General features: G+C 35.4%; 1 protein-coding gene across 1 annotated transcript; it reads right to left on the bottom strand.

The window, feature by feature from the left end:
* Positions 1 to 4,230: 4,230 nt before the first annotated feature.
* Positions 4,231 to 18,269, bottom strand: INSL6 (insulin like 6; the record flags this gene model as incomplete). Its single annotated transcript, XM_079706714.1, is given in 5 exon segments — positions 4,231 to 4,464; positions 4,466 to 4,537; positions 4,541 to 4,569; positions 17,996 to 18,128; positions 18,132 to 18,269. Coding segments are annotated over 5 exon segments (606 nt in total).
* Positions 18,270 to 18,279: the final 10 nt, after the last annotated feature.

Below are 18,279 nucleotides of genomic sequence, written 5' to 3'. Positions count from 1 at the left end.
GCTCAGTGCTTTGTGACCACCTAGAGGGGTGGGATAGGGAGGGTGGGAGGGAGACGCAAGAGGGAGGAGATATGGGAACATATGTATATGTATAACTGATTCACTTTGTTATAAAGCAGAAACTAACACACCATTGTAAAGCAATTATACTCCAATAAAGATCTTTTAAAAAAACTGAAATACCAGAATTTCTGAAAAAAAATAAAAAAGACATTTAATAAAAGGTTATAGTAGTCAAGAGACTGTGATACTGACATAAGGATAAATGTATAGATTAATGGAACAGGACAGAGTGTTAGTAATAAACCCACTTATATATATTGTCAATTGATTTTTGTAAGACAGGCCAAGGTGACCGGATAAAAGGATAGTCTTTACAAAAAGGTACTAGAACTACTGAGAAGCCATTTTGAAAAGACAAAAAAAACCTCACAAAAACGCAGCCTCTATTTTCACCATACACAAAAATGAACTCAAACAAATCACAGACCTTAAATATATGTTAAAACTATAAAACTTCTAGAAGAAAACTTGAGAGAATATCTTAACTTGGAAAAGGCAAAGATTTGTTAGATAGAAAATGCAAAATATCACCAATTATAAGAGAAATTTGATAAATGGATCTTCACCAAAATAAAAAACTTCTCTTTTAAAGATTTTCTTAAGGAAATGAAAAAGGAAGACCGAGTGAGAGAAAAGATTTGCATCTCACATATCTGACAGGATTTGTATCAAGAATTTATAAAGGGGTTTCCCTGGTGGCGCAGTGGTTAAGAATCTGCCTGCCAATGCAGGGGACACGGGTTTGAGCCCTGTTCTGGGAAGATCCCACATGCCATGAAGCAACTAAGCCCGTGCGCCACAACTACTAAGCCTGTGCTCTAGAGCCCGTGAGCCACAACTACTGAATCCCATGCACCTAGAGCCCGTGCTCTGCAACAAGAGAAGCCACTGCAATGAGAAGCCCACGCACCACAAGAAAGAGTAGCCCCAGCTTTCTGCGACTAGAGAAAAACCCACGCACAGCCACGAAGACCCAACACAGCCAAAAATAAAATAAATTTATTTTAAAAAATTTATAGACCTCTTAAAATTCATGAATAAAAAAACAGGCAAAAGAGTTGTACAAAAACTTCATAAAAGAAGATATATGAATGATCTGTAAGTATATGAAAAGAAGCTCAACATCATTAGTCATCAGGAAATTGCAAATTAAAACCACAGTGAGATAGCACAACACTCATACTAGAATAGCTAAAATTAAAAAGACTGGTAATACTAAGTGTTGATAAGATGGAGCAACTGTAGCTCACTTTGGAAAACAATTTGACAATTTTTTATGAAGTTAAATTTATACTTACCATATGCCACAGCACTGCCACTCCTACATACTTACCCGAGAGAAATAAAACCATATGTCCACACTAAAACTTGTACGTGAACATTCATAGCAGCTTTATTCCAAATACAATGAAATGCTATGAAAAAATTAAAAGGAACAAATTACTGGTTCATGCAACAGCACTGATGTATCTCAAAAACCTTATGCTAAGTGAAAAGTAGGCAGACATTAGAGTATGTACTGTATGACTCCATTTATATTTAATTCTACAACAGGAAATACATCTATAGTGAGAGTGGTTACCTGGGCCAGGATTGACTGCAAACAGGCAAGCCACTACTACTCATTTGGAGTTTTCATTGAAGATAAAACCCATTTGCTACCATCCTTGCCCTGAACCAATTCAAATCCACTGTCAGGGGTTTTACTTTTCAAGTCCACCCAAGGAAGCAGAAACCACATCAGGTATTTTAACAGAAAATTTAATGTATTCAAAAGTTAGACTCATATTAGAGGACTTAAAAGGAAAAAGTCAAACACTAAGGTAACACAAAGATTAAAAAAAAATTTAGGAAGCAGTTACCATGCCTAAACAAAGGAAATAAATTTAGGTTATCGCAACCTAAAAGCTTGGCAAACGGGCACTCATGGAGCTCTGAGGAGAACGTTCTGCCAAGCTGGTGCTTGTACCAGGAGCTTGGTGTAAGGTACCCACAGAGATGGGACTCAGACCTTTGAAAAAGGGTCACCAGAAAGCTGGTGTTGGTATCTCTGAGGGAAGGTGATAAAGCTGTTATGGAAGTTAAGGATAAAACAAAACACACTGCCACTACCAGTGTGCAGAAATGCGCTGGGCAATGCCGAAAGACTAGCACCCCACTGGGAGAACCTAACAGGAAGCCAGCTAGTAAAGGAAAAGCATGGTTTACAGAATCCAAGTCCCAGCGTCACATAGCAGAGTTAAGAATAGAAAATTTGGGGCTGAGAGTCAACACATTATTAACCAACACAGATGCTAAACAAAACAAAGTAGAGGCCAAATAAATGAACTCCAAACAAAAACATATGGATAATTCCTGCTCATGATCTTATTGACATCAGGAATACTGAACAAGATGCTAGAATTAAAATCTTCATCCAGCTCTACCACTAACTAGCAAGTAACTTAACATGAAGGAGCCTCAACAAGCTGCATAATATCAAGGCACCCCAGCTTTCATTCATTTTTTTTCTACTTCAGGATTGCTCTAAGGAGTCTGTAAGGAATATATGAGTGTTCTATCCAAATGCACAAAATCACTGTTAGCACAATTATAAATATTAAAAGGCACAAAGTCAAGAAGCAAATTAAATACACCCTAACATAAAAATTATTAAAGTGTGTAAGGAAGTATATAGCTATGCAGATAAAAAATTTTCTAATTTAGACTTTTGATGTCTACATATTAGTAAGCTAATAAACTGCATTTTTATTCTTAAACAACGAATACAGACCCATACTTCTTCAAACTGGTTCAATAGGCAACTCTCAATGCAACATTGTCATCACACACCTAGCAGACTTACTCCACCACTCAGCCATGATATAATCTGTCATTTTGTATCAAAACGGGTGGTTTCCTATATTTAAAAAGATAACTGAATGTAGACTGTACCTTGGAACTGGTAAAAAAAAATTCAAACATATTAATGCATTGTAAGTGTATATTATATAGATATAGATATGTGGAAAAGAACCTTTGTCCTAAGAAATAACAGAGCCAAATAGGAATTTAAAAATTTAATTGAAAAGAACATTACAGTACATATTTGGGAAAGAAACTAGAAAAAGATTTCAAATGATACTTACCCCCTAATTAATGGCAGAAAAGTAGGAATTTCACTTTTGATTCTATGTATAAACTTTGCTCTAATTTGTAGCATTAAAAATTTTTCACATGTGGACAAAAAGTGGAAAAACACACCAAAAACTTAAGTGTTATAACATCTATATTGAGTTGAGATATGAAAGCACATAAATAGCAGAATTTCTACAATATCCATATAGTGACTCTATTACCAGTGGTTCTCAACCTTTAACCTACTTCAGAATGACCCAGAAGGCCTATAAAAATGCAGACCACTGAGCGCCATACCCAGAGTTTCTGATTCAGTAGATCTGGGGGAGGACCTTAGAACTATATTTCTAACAAGTTCCCAGGTGATAATGACACTGCTAACCTGGTCAGCCCTCTATTCTGACCAAAGCAGAATAAAATTTCACATTATATCAGTATATCAGTACCTTCAAAGCAAAGACAGGATCTTGGAGAGATATTACAACCTAAAGAAAGTTACTGAACTCTAAGTCCTCAATAGAAACTGAAAAAACTTCTGACTGACCGGTTACTATTATAAAACACAAAAAATTTTAAATGTACCTACTATTACAGTATAAGAGCTCCTACTAGGAGTAGTAGTTGGTTAGTTTTAAATTGGTAGGACAGATGTATTAGCATACTGGAGTGAGCGTAATAGTCATGGGCACCAGTCTGTATATCATACACATGGAATGCAGAACATTCCATAATCCATTTAAATGTAGCTTAAGAGAGTTTCAATCATAATGACAAGAATAAACAGGTTAATTCTTAGATGTCTACAATGATCATGCCATGTCCAGTAACATCTTCTTCAAATATAAAAATATATGAAAAATAGGGCACCAAAGAAAATACTAAGATTCCTATTACCACCATAAAATATTGTCAAGTGCTTGCAAGTACATTCAGGTGTTGTTCACAGTAGAGAACTTACAAGGACAATCACCAAAAAAATAAAATAAAAGTAAAATATATTAAGCTTTTTATTAAGTTAGTATAATTCCTATGATGGTTAGTATATCTCAGTCACAACTGCTGATGCTTCTTTAAGTTTTTACAATCAATATATGGAAGGCATGCAATAATAAGTTCTTCTTTTGTACATCCCTTCAGACAACATTTTTCTGAGTATGCTCTGCACTTTCTTTGGGGATGATTCCCCCAAAACAAATTGCTTAAGGTTTTAATTTTGTTTGTATTTTTCTTGTGAAATTCTACAATCTCATGAATATATGGACTGATATCTTGTGATGAGGAAAATATCTCTTGTCTTAAAAGGCAAGTTGGCCTTTTTGTACTGATGCTCAGGCAGTGACTGCACCTTCAAATTGTTTCATGCTTCTTCCTGAGAGGCAAAAGTAGATACTGTTGAGAGACAAGAAAAAATCCTACTTTATTAAAATCTTCCTTTAGCTGAAAGTTTAATTATAATGCTGTAATACTAGAGTCAGCTAATTTTGAAAACACAAGTAATCACATTTTAACTAGTAAAATGGTTATTTGAAAGCAATGTATATTTTTAACTAAAATAGTTGTAGGTATTGTTTTCCTATAAAAAAGGCCTAGAAACGTTTGCACATTTTTATGCAAAAAATATTTTTGAGATATAACTCATATGCCATAAAATTGAGCATTTTAAAGTATACAATTAATATATTCACAAGGTTGTGCAAACATCACCACTACCTAATTCCAGAACATTTCCATCACCCACAAAAGAAACCCCCACCCATTAGCAGTCACTCCCATTTCCCTCTTCCTCTAGCCCCTGGCACCTACTAATCTACATTCTATTCTATGGATCTGCCTAAATCATACCATATGTGGCCACCTGTGTCTGGTTTCTTTCACTGAGCATAATATTTTCAAGGTTCAACCATGTTGTAGCATCTCTAGCAATACTTTATTCTTTTTATGGCTGAATAATTTTCCATTGTATGGATATATCACATTTTGTTTACCTGTTTATCAGTTGATGAACATTTGGGCTGTTTCTACTTTTTGACTATTATGAATAGCACTGCTCTGAACACCCACATACAAGTTTTTGTGTGAACACATTTTCAATTTTCTTGGATACATACCTAGGAGTAGAACTGCTGGATCATATGGTAAATTTGTTTAACTTTTTTAGGAACCGCCAAACTATTTTCCACAGTGGTTGTACCATTTTACAATCCCACCACTAGGCTTCCAACTGCTACACATCTTCACCAACATTTGATATTTTCCATTTTTTGATGAGAGCCATCCTAATGGATGTGAAGTGGTATCCCATTGTGGTTTTGATTTGCAATGACCTTGCAACTAATGATGTTGAGCATTTTTCATGTGCTTATCATATATCCTCCTTGTAGAAATGTCTATTCAAATCCTTTGCCAATTTCTAATTGAGTTATTTGTCTTTTACACACATTTTTAACTAAGTGGTTAGTAGAAGCCATTTTGGTTTTTGTTGAAATATAAAGAAATGGAGAAGTGGTGATACGCTCAATGAACTGATTATTTCTATTATACTGCTCTTACTCAATATTACTGATAATAAATTAAAATAACACCAGAAGGTAATTAATTGGCAGCTTGTTGGATTTCCATCATTGCCCTTGCCCATCTACAGTCCCTTTTGGAAGATATATTTGCCTCTAGCCACTGCTGTAGAGTCACCCATAGGCAGTCATAGAGTGATTCCACTTTATATCCACAGATGAATAGTCAGGAGGTTGGCACCTGACCCCAAACCAATCTACTACAGTGGCCAGCAATCCACGCCATGTGAAAAATAAGTTGGCTCAATCAGATTTCCTTCATTTTCTTTAAAATTAGAACTAAGAAGTAATGAGAACAAGATGAGTTAGAACGAAAACTGAAAGGATACTATGAAGCTTATCATGACAAGCTAAAGTTATAAAGGAACATAGATATTAGAGGAGAAAAGATCCAGAGAGAGAAAGAGAGAAGGTGTTTTTAGCACTGACTTGATTCCTTAGGCTTTCCAGGGCCTTTCCAGATCCATTTACAGATCTTGTTTTTATAATAACTATCCTCCGCTTTTTTCTTGAGGGTATTTAGGAGAAGTTCTGTCTCTTGCAGTGACAGTCCTATTAGAATACTCTATAACTTTGTATTTAGTAAATGCCTAAGATGAAATGTGGAATAGTAAAACTTTAGGACAGATATTAATCTATTCTAAAGTAGCAAATAATGTCATCTAAGACAGATAATTATGTGATCAATTAAAGTGTGTCACGAAGAACAGAGTACACTGAAGGGAAAAGTGAATTAGGTTGTCTATGCAGGTTGAAGAAAAACCTTCCTGGATGAGATGTGCCACGTTCTGTCACTTAAAGGGAAAAAAAAGGCAGACAATAAGAAGGAAATTTGTTCATGAATGAAGACAACTAGGGACTAGTTAATGAAAAGTACATGTCAAATTGGAGAGGGAACTTAAAGGGAAGCAAGCTGTACTCATCAGGAAACGAGAAAGGTTAAAAATGAGTATTCAAATCAATGAACTTGAAAAAGAGCAACAGAGATAACCCAAATAAGAAGGAAAGAAATCAATGAATTATAGAAACAAAACAATATAAAGGTTTAGAAAACCAAAAGTTGGTTCTTTTAAAGGATTAATAAAATAGAACTTTAGCCAGACTAATCAAGAAAAAAAAAAAGATGAAAGTGAACAAAATACACTAGGAAAAAAAGGACTACAATACAGATACAACTGCGGTTCATGCAAATCAACATCAGAAAAACAAAACAACCCAATCAAAAAATGTACAGAAGAACTGAACAGACATTTTTCCAGAGAGGAAATGCAGATGGCCAACAGGAACATGAAAAGATGCTCAACCTCGCTAATCATCAAGGAAATGAGTCAAATCAAAACCACAGTGAGATATAACCTCATACCTACCAGAATGGCTATCATCAAAACTAACATAAATAACCATTGTTGGCAAGGATGAGGGGAAAAGGGAACCCTTGTACTGTTGGTGAGAATGTAAACTGGTGCAGCCACTCTAGAAAACAGTCTGGAGGTTTCTCAGAAAACTAAAACTAGAACTACCATATGACCCAGCAATTTCACTTCTGGGTATATATATATCCAAAAGAAACAATACACTAATTCGAAAAGATACAGGCACCCCAATGTTCGTAGCAGCATATTTACAACTGCCAAGATATGGAAGCAATCTAAGTGTCCATCAACATATAAATGGATAGAAAAAGATGTGAGAGAGATATGTATGTATGTATGTATGTATGTATGTATGTTTGTATGTATATATAATGGAATATTACTCAGCCATAAAAAAGAATGAGATTTTGCCATCTGCAGCAACATCGATAGACTTGGAGGGTATTATGCTAAGTGAAGTAAGTCAGACAGAGAAAGACAAATACTGTATGATATCACTATATGTGGAATCTAAAAAATACAACAAATAGTGAATATAACAAAAAAGAAGCAGTCTCACAGATATAGAGAAGAAATGAATGGTTACCAGTGAGGAGAGGGAAGGGAGGAGAGGTAAGATAGGGGTGGGGGATTATGAGGTAAAACAATTATGTATAAAATAAGCTACAAGGATATATTGAACAATACCAGTAATATAGCCAATATTTTATAATAGCCAATATTTTATAACTATAAATGGAGTATAAAAATTGTACACCTGTAACATATAATATTGTACACCAACTATACTTCAATTAAAAACATTTTTTAAACCATAAGCCTATTTCACTTACAAATGTTTGTTTGAAAGTCCCAAATAAGGTATTAGTTAACTGAATCCATGAACGTATTTTACAAATATATTAAGAAAGTGTTTATTCCAGAAATGCAAGATCACAAAATCTATCAATGCAATTTACTATATTAATAGACTCCCATCCTCACTCTCAGCTGGTTTTGCTTTCTACTTTATAAGAAAATTGAAGGAATCAGAAGATAACTTGTATTTGTTCCCTTCACCATCTTTTTACTCATCTCTTAACATCCATACCCATAATTCTGCCTTCCTAAGTATTTTCATAGATGAATTATCCACTCTAAAACCAATTCCTCCACTTATGGACTAGATCTACTTCCTCCTGCCCACTCTGGGATATCACTCCAGTAGTGCTTCTCTTTATCTTTCTTTCATCATTATTTTTTCACTTCTAGCGAACCACTCCTATCAGCAAACAAATGTGCTATTTCTCCCACTTAAAAAAAAAACAAACAAAAAACAAGAAACACTTCTCTTGGCCCTGCTTACCATCCAATTTTTTTTCTCTCCTCTGTAGCAAAACTCCTTCTGTATTTATTAATTCATTTCTCTTCTCTTATTCTGTCTGAAACGCATTCTATACAGGCTTTTATTCCATCAGTCCACCAAAACTTCTCTCATCAAGCTCACAAACGACCTCTATATTGCTAAATTCAACAGCCAACTCTCATTTAACTAATAAAAACCACTCCTTCTTGATATGCTTTCTTCACTTGGTTTTCAGGATACCACATTTTCTCTCCTTCCCACCTAACTATTTGCCCCTTTCTACCTCCTTTGCAAGTACTTCCTCTTCAGTTTTTTTAATGTTGATGTCTCCCAGAGCTCAGTCCTTGGTACTCTTTTCAATCTATACTTACTCTATTCATGATTTCATCCAGTATTATGGCTTAAAAAATTATCTATATACCTATGGCTCCTTAATTTCTTTCTTTAAGCAAATTTTTTCTTCCAAACTCCAGATTCATATATCCTACTTGCTACTCAACACCTCCACTCTGATGTCTCAAACTCAACATGTTTAAAACTCCACCTGAATTTTTCAAACTCAAAATGTCCAAAGCTGAACTACTAATACTGTTTTCCAAACCTGTTCCACTTGAGGCCTTTCCTATTTCAGTTGATAGTAACCCTATCCTTCCAGGTGTTCAAAGCAAAAACTCTGAAATCACATATTTTTTTAACATATTGGAGTAATTCCTGATTTTTCTTTTTTATCATCTCTTACATCATATCTGCCCAAATATATCTAGATTATAACAGTTTTCACTGCTTCCACTCACTGCTACCATCCTTATCCAGATGCTATCCTCTCTAATACCTTCCTAATAGGTCTCTCTGTTTCTACTCTTGCCTCCCTACAGTCTATCCTCAACACAGTGGTGAAAGTGATCCCTTTAAAATGTCAATTGTGTCACTCCTCTGCTCAAAAACCTGTAACGACTCCTTGCAAATGCTATAAGAAAAAAAAAAAGAAGAGTGGTATAAAGTTTAGAAAGTAAGTGACAAAAAACTATTAAGATAGTTCCACATAATTACTGGATTAAAATCAACCTGTAAAACTCAACTGCATTTCTCTAACCAATGATCACTAACTAGAAATATAATTAACAAGTATTTACAATAGCAACAAAATTAAAGTATTAAGCATTAACTTAGCCAACAATACAGAAAGTCTCTATAGAGAAAACATTAAAATTCTAATGACAGAATACAAAGATATTCCATGTTTTTGGCTGGGATGACTTTTTGTTAAAAAGATGTCAATTCTCTTCAAATTATTCTCTGTAATTCCATGCATCCAATTTAAATTCCAGATGGGTTTTTATAAAATAAATTCAATAAGCTTACTCTTAAATATATATGTAAGGATAAAGGCAGAGGATTAGTTCAGTCAATCTTAAGGGAAAAAAATAAACATTGGAGACTTGCTCTCCAAGATAAATGACATCCTACAGAGTCATAGTACTAAAACAGTGTAGTAATAATACAAAGTCAAACAAAAAGACCAATTAAATAAGAATCTCAGACAAACTTAATAAACAATAAAAGTGGCTCTACAATCAATGGGAAAAAACCGATTGTTCAGTAGATGGTATTCAGAAAATTATCTCCTCACGTAGAGAAAAGTAAGACACTGAGAAAACTAAGATAGTATCCCTAGCAGAACAGAACCAAAAATGGGCCCCAGAATTAAGGACCTAATGAGAACAGTAAAACTATAAAATTAACAGAAGAACAGAAAAGGAACCTCTAAAACTTTTGAAAGTTTTATTCATACTTTTGAAAGTATGAACAATAAGGCAAAACACTTATCGTCTAATTGTATAAAAATTAAGACTTTCTGTCAAACACCAGTAGACAGATGACAGAATAGGAGAACATATTTGTAATATCTAAAACCTACAGATGATTATTATTGTATCTAGATTTTGAATAACTCTTACAAATCAACTGGAAGATGACAATTCCAACAAAAAGTGAGCAAAATGTATAAACAGGAAATTTTCAGAAAAAAGGAACCCAAGAGGCTAATATGTATATGAAGAGGTGCTCAAATTCAGAGCAAATTAAGACAAAAATGAGACACTATTTCACACCTGTGGCACTGGCAAAAGTTAAAAACTGTATAATGTTAATTCTTGACACGGATACAAGAACACAGGAATCCTCATGTACTAGTGGTGCAACTATAAATTGGTGTAGCCATTCTGCAAAGCAATCTGAATGCACCTCAAGTAAATTAAGCATACATATATTTTATGATACATCATTTCTACCCCTAGGTATATATCCCAGAGAAATGTCCACACAGATCCATAAGGTGGCATATACAATGATGCTCACTGCAGTGTTATTTATAGTGGCAGGGAGTTGAAGGCTATATAGGTTAGATGTTCATCACTAGGAGAAAGAATAAGTAAAATGTGAGGAATGTGTATGAATATTATGCAGCAGTTTGAAGCAATGACTAAAAGTTCACATAGCAATAATAAGATATAGATCTCAAATACCATTTAGATATATTTTTAAAATACATGCACAGGAAATAATGCACAATTTGCAATAAAATGTATACAAACAAAAATACATAATAAAACATTGGAATGGCTGCCTATGGGAGGAGGAGAATGGGCATGAAGAAAGGAGGTATGTGGAGACTAATCATCTTCTAACATACCATATAATTTATTTATGTTTATTGTCTATCTTCACTCTTCTGTAAGCTTCATGAAGGCAAGAACCTTCACTGCCTCCTGAGTGAAACTGTTCACTCTTATATCCCAAGCAGCATGAATAATACCTAATATACAACAGGCACACAAATTTTGTTGAATTAATATATAAATAGAGAGGCTCTGCATAGCCAGTTGTGATAATGATATCTAAAGAAACAAGCAAATGAACAAAAAACAAGAGCAGATGAATGAAGACCAAGAATGGGGGAATACAGCCTATCTAACTGGAATAGGGGTTATGGATTATGAAAAACTGGTGATGAAACTTTGATGATTTCACCTGGCACTAAGAGTTAGGCAGCACCATACTCAGCCAGAATTTAGAAATATGACATTAGCTTCATGGTGCCACACTATGAGGTAAGCATGAGACATGGCCCATACATTCAGGATCCACTAACAAGAAGCACACATCTCAAATTCAAGTTATGCATGAGTAGTCCTGAAAAAAAGCATTTTTGAATATCAGTGTATCAAACTATCTTTTCCTGTGTCAGACTCAAATAGATCATCAGAAGATTAAAGCTGTTGATAACTGACTTGATCTAATATAGAAATATATTCTGCTGATATAAGCTAAATAAAAATTAATCAACTTTACAGCAACATTCACATGTAAAAGAAATTGCATACTTATATATTCTATGTTGGAATTCTATATTGGAAACACATACTTCTCTACAACTTCTAAATTAGTCACTAGAAATTAATAGGACTACATGTCGTCTTTCCTTATAGATTAAGAATTCTTTAAATTTTAATACACATTCATATTGACAACTTAAATCCATTTTTCATTATTCCATATATCTTAAAACAACCATGGTTTTATTGCCACATGATATTGCCACTTCATCAAACTGTCCTTTATATAGTTCCCATAGTAACATGTTTAATGGGTATGAGAACTCTGAAATATTATCAGATGTATTTTCATTTCCTACAAATCCTGTTTCATTGCAGATCCCTCCTCATTGAATTATGACATGTTCTCCTTCAGGGGATTGTGAATAATACCTGAGACAAAGGAGTCATTAATCAGCTCTGAGTTTTAAAGTTGACTTTTTATTAATGAAAAAAGAGTCTCCTCCAGAGTAGGCTTTGTCGAGAAAAAGGATTCTAAACTCTTTTTCAATAATAAACTCAAGCTTGGATGACTGAAGGTAAAATTTTGACTAGGGTATAGGTAATGAGAGCACAGTATTTGATGTGAGAGAAATGCCCACTGAACATGAAGTAGAAAGGGTAGGTCCACCTTGCATTTCTGGGAGAAAAGAGTAATGAAGAAATAGAGAAGTGAACTAGTCCCTTGTTACTCAAAGAGCGGTGTCCAACTAACGGAATAAGCATCACCTGGGAGCTTATAAAAATGTAGACTCTCAGGTCCCACCCCAGACCTACTGAATCAGAATCTGTATATTAACAGTATTCCCCAGGTGATTCATATACACATTAAAGTATGAATATCAACTGAACTAAGGTACTATTTAGAGACTGGTGAGAAACAGTTCCTTCTTTGTAAGAGCAGGATAAAGTGAGTTTATATGTAGGTGGTTTTGATGGTGGAAAATGATCAAGATTCAGTCTGATGCTTTCTATTGTTTCTGTCTTTAAAAGTTTTCATTCCCCTTATATGCAGATGGCATGATACTCTATATAGAAAACCCTAAAGACTCCACACAAAAACTACTAGAACTGCTAAACAAATTTAGCAAGGTAGTAGGATACAAGATTAACATACAGAAATCTGTTGCATTTATTTACACTAACAATGAGATATCAGAAACAGATAGTAAAAAAAAAAAATCCCTTTTAAAATCACATCAAAAAAAAGAAAAATACCTAGGAATAAACCTGACCAAGGAGAGAAAGACTTATACCCTGAGAACTATAAAACATTGATAAAGGAAACTGAAGATGATTCAAAGAAATGGAAAGATATCCCATGCTCTTGGATTGGAAGAAATCTACAGATTTAATGCGATCCCTGTCAAATGACCCATGACATTTTTCACAGAACTAGAACAAATAATCCTAAAATTAATATGGACCTACAAAAGACCCAGAATTGCCAAAGCAATCCTAAGGAAAAAGAACAAAGCTGGAGACATAACCCTCTCAGACTTTAGACAATACTACAAACCTATAGTCATCAAAACAGTGTGATATTGGCACAAAAACAGACATAAGGATCAACTGAACAGACTAGAGAGCCCAGAAATAAACTGACACACCTACGGTCAATTAATCTTCAACAAAAGAGACAAGAATATACAATGGAGAAAAGAGAGTCTTTTCAGCAAGTGGTGCTGGGAAAGCTAGACAGCCCCACATAAATCAATGAGGGTAGAACACTCCCTCACACCATACACAAAAATAAACTCAAAATGTCTTAAAGACTTAAATATAAGACATGACACCATATAACTCCTAGTAGAGAACATAGGCAAAACATTCTCTGACATAAATCATACCAATGTTTTCTTAGGTCAGTCTCCCAAGGCAATAGAAATAAAAGCAAAAATGAGCAAAGGGGACCTAATCAAACTTATAAGCTTTTGCACAGCAAAGGAAACCATAAACGAAATGAAAAGACAACCTACAGAATGGGAGAAAATATTTGCAAATGATGTGACCAACGAGGGCTTAATTTCCAAAATATACAAACAGCTCATATAGCTCAATATAAAACAAAACAAACAACCCAGTCAAAAACTGGGCAGAAGAACTAAATAGACACTTCTCCAAAGAAGACTGCAGATGGTCACTGGGAACATGAAAAGGTGCTCAACATCGCTAGTTATTAGAGAAATGCAAATCAAAACTACAATGAGGTATTACCTCACACTGGTCAGAATGGCCATCATCAAAAAGTCTACAAATAATAAATGCTGGAGAGGGTGTGGAGTAAAGGGAACCCTCCTACACTGTTGGTGGGAATGTAAATTGGTACAGCCACTATGAAGAACAGTATGGAGGTTCCTTTAAAAATTATTGGGTTGGCCAAAATGTTCATTTGTTTTTTTTTTTTTTTTTCCATAAGATGGCTCTGGTAGCGTTTAGTTGCCTTTAACTTCATTCGAAACAATTTTGTTAGTTGTATTGTGACAGCTGTCATATCAGCATATTAAAAAAAAAAAAAAAAACTTATCAGGGGTTTCCCTGGCGGTCCGGTGGTTAAAACTTCGCCTTCCAATGCAGGGGTTTGGGTTCAATCCCTGGCAGAGAGTTAAGATCCCACATGCCTCTCAGCCAAAAAACGAAAACATAAAACAGAAGCAATATTGTAACAAATTCAATAAAGACTTTAAAAATGGTCCACACCAAAAAAAATCTAAAAAGAAAAAAAACCTTATCAAAATTGGTGAATTTTTGCGTAGCCATCTTAATATTGAAGATGGAAGAAAAATAGCAACATTTTCGGTATATTATGCTTCATTAATATTTCAAGAAAGGTAAAAATGCAACTGAAACGCAAAAGAAATATTTGTGCAGTGTATGGAGAAGGTGCTGTGACTGATCGACTGTGTCAAAAGTGATTTGCGAAGTTTTGTGCTGGAGGTTGCTCACTGGACAATGATCCATAGTCGGGTAGACCAGTTGAAGTTGACAGCGATCAAATCGAGACATTAATTGAGAACAATCAACGTTATACCATGCAGGAGATAGCCTACATACTCAAAATATCCAAATCAAGCAATGAAAATCATTTGCACTAGCTTGGTTATATTAATCACTTTGATGTTTGGGTTCCACATAAGTTAAGCAAAAAACCTTCTTGACCATATTTCCACATGTGATTCTCTACTGAAATGTAATGAAAACATTCCGTTTTTAAAACAAATTGTGACAGGCGATGAAAAGTGGACACTGTACAATGAAGTGGAATGGAAGAGATCATGGGGCAAGCGAAATGAACCACCACCAACCACACCAAAGGCCGGTCTTCAGCCAAAGAAGGGGATGTTGTGTATATTGTGGGACTAGAAGGGAATCCTCTACTATGAGCTCCTTCCTGAAAACCAAACAATTAATTCCAACAAGCACTGCTCCCAATTAGACCAACTGAAAGCAGCACTCAACGAAAAGCGTCTGGAATTAGTCAACAGAAACCACATAATCTTCCATCAGGATAACGCAAGACCACATGTTCCTCTGATGACCAGGCAAAAACTGTTACAGCTTGGCTGGGAAGTTCTGATTCATCTGCCATATTAACCAGACACTGCATCTTCAGATTTCCATTTATTTTGGTCTTTACAAAATTCTCTTAATGGAAAAAATTTCAATTCCCTGGAAGATTGTAAAAGGCACCTGGAACAGTTCTTTGCTCAAAAAGATATAAAGTTTTGGGAAGATGGAACTATGAAGTTGCCTGGAAAATGGCAGAGGGTAGTGGGACAAAATGGTGAATACATTGTTCAACAGTTATTGGTGAAAATGAAAAATGTGTCTTTTATTTTTACTTAAAAGCCAAAGGAACACACACAATGGAATATTACTCATCCATAAAAAAGAATGAAATAATGCCATTTGCAGCAACATGGATGGACCTAGAGATTATCATATTAAGTGAAGTAAGTCAGACAGAGAAAGACAAATATCATGATTATCACTTATATGTGGAATCTTAAAAAATGATACAAATGAACTTATTTACAAACAGAAATAGACATAGAAAACAAACTTATGGTTACTAAAGGGGAAAGGGGGAAGGGACAAATTAGAAGTACGGGACTAACAGATACACACTACTATATATAAAGTAAATTAAAAAAGGACTTCCTGTGTAGCACAGAGAACTATATTCAATATCTTGTAATAACCTATAATGGAAAAAAATATGAAAAAGAATATATACAAATATACATATATAACTAATCTAATAACTAAACTAATATTATATATAAATATAACTGAGTCAATTTGCTGTACACCCGAAACTAACACATTGTAAATCAAATACACATCAATAAAAACAGTTTTATTCTCTTAGCAGCAATAATCTTATAAGATTTATTCATTCATTCATTAAAGAAGAATAAGTGCTTATCAGAATATAGCTAATACTTTATAACTTTAAATGGAATATAATCTATAGAAATTTTGATTCACCATGTTATACACCTGAGACTAATATTGTAAACCAACTATACCTCAAAACAAAAAAAAAAGAATAAGTGCTTATAATGTGCTAGGCAATGTTTTAGTTTGTTTCAGTCATCTACATTAGGGTCTCTCTTTTGGCACGATAATCTAACTCCTTTCCTTAATTTCAGAAATCTTGACTTTTGCAAAACTTGTCCAAATCGAATCAACTGAATTACTATAAAAGGCAATAACTTCAATGACACTACACTCTATAGACCACAGTCTACAAATAAAGTGCATTTTCTTTTAAAATGGCAAACATATTGGAACTAAAATGTGTTAGTCACAAAATGTAAAAACAGAAGAATGGATCTGAAACAAAAACATTCTTCCTAAAGACTGCTTAAAAGCATTAAGTGGGCTTCCCTGGTGGCGCAGTGGTTGAGAGTCCGCCTGCCGATGCAGGGGACACGGGTTCGTGCCCCGATCCCGGAAGATCCCGCATGCCGCGGAGCGGCTGGGCCCGCGAGCCATGGCCGCGGAGCCTGTGTGTGTCCGGAGCCTGTGCTCCGCAACGGGAGAGGCCACAGCAGTGAGAGGCCCACGTACAGAAAAAAAAAAAAAAAAAAAAAAAAAAGCATTAAGTATAAATTCAATACATATTAAGCACATACCCTGTGCTCAGCCCTCTGCTAGACATTTCAGATAAAAACATACATGAGCAATCCCTATAATATGGTATGGCATACAGGGCTGGCCTTAAGAGATTGAGACTTGCCAGTAGCACAAGCCTAGTTCTTAGAAAGACCCTGCATTTTGTTTAATGCTCTGTTGTCCCAGTCTTGAAATTCTCAATAATTTTATTTTTTGGCTTGTATGTGAAGTCTGATGGTACAGAGGACCATGTGTTTGAGCAGAGGAGATACGCACAAGAAAGGTAAAAAGCTTTATATTTTAGTACCTTTAACGGTTTTTCCTGCTTTTCGAACAAGGGGCCCTGCATTTTTATTTGCACTAGGCCGGGCCAATTATGTAGCAGGTCCTGATGATAGTTAAATATTAGAGTTAAATATAAATAATTAAATAGAATTATGTGTTTGGGCTTCCCTGGTGGCGCAGTGGTTGAGAGTCCGCCTGCCGATGCAGGGGACACAGGCTCGTGCCCCGGTCCAGGAGGATCTCACATGCTGCGGAGCAGCTAGGCCCGTGATCCATGGCCGCTGAGCCTGCGCGTCCAGAGCCTGTGCTCCGCAACGGGAGAGGCCACAACAGTGAGAGGCCCACGTACCGCAAAAAAAAAAAAAAAAAAAAAAGAAGTATGTGTTAGATATTGCGGTAGAATGGAGAATGGAGTGAGTAGCTATGAAATGGTCAGTGATGAGTTCACAGGTAAAATGATACCTAAATCAGGCTTTGAAGGACAAAATAGAGTTTGCCAGGTGACAAGGGCACTGCAGAAAGGGAAAGCGAGGGAAACAGCATTATTCTTATACAAATGTGTTGACTTACATGTGTACACTTCTTTCCTCCAAGTTACAAAAAACAAAAACAAAAACTTCATAGAGGTTTTGTATATGTATTAGGCACAAATTCCATTTCCTGCAGAAGTTCCATGCCTGGCAGAGCAAATTCGGGAATAAGAAATGTACAAAGATGAAGAAACATGCCTCTGGTTTAGATTTTTACCTGGGTTTGTCGCTCTCCTCCAGACCGGGAAAGTGGTTTGGGAGCTTTCTAACCGGTCAGGGATGAAGGTGTCAACCTTCTCCGAGGCCTGGGAAAGCAGCTGTGTGAAAGGCTTTTCCTCCTCAATGTGGCTCTAGTGAACACCGCCACAGAGTTTTACTATTTCTTGCAGTAGATGCCTGCCGCACAATTTCCTGGCTCGACTAATGTCGTTCAGCTCACGGGAGACCCGAACTAGCAGGAGCCCGACACACAAGCAGAGGAGCCGCAGCATCCCTGGACCC

Source organism: Hyperoodon ampullatus, assembly GCF_949752795.1.
Source record: "Hyperoodon ampullatus genome assembly, chromosome: 6".
Taxonomy (NCBI): Eukaryota; Metazoa; Chordata; class Mammalia; order Artiodactyla; family Ziphiidae; genus Hyperoodon; species Hyperoodon ampullatus.
Note: the sequence above shows the minus strand (reverse complement) of the source record. Positions and strands in the feature narration are given on the sequence as shown.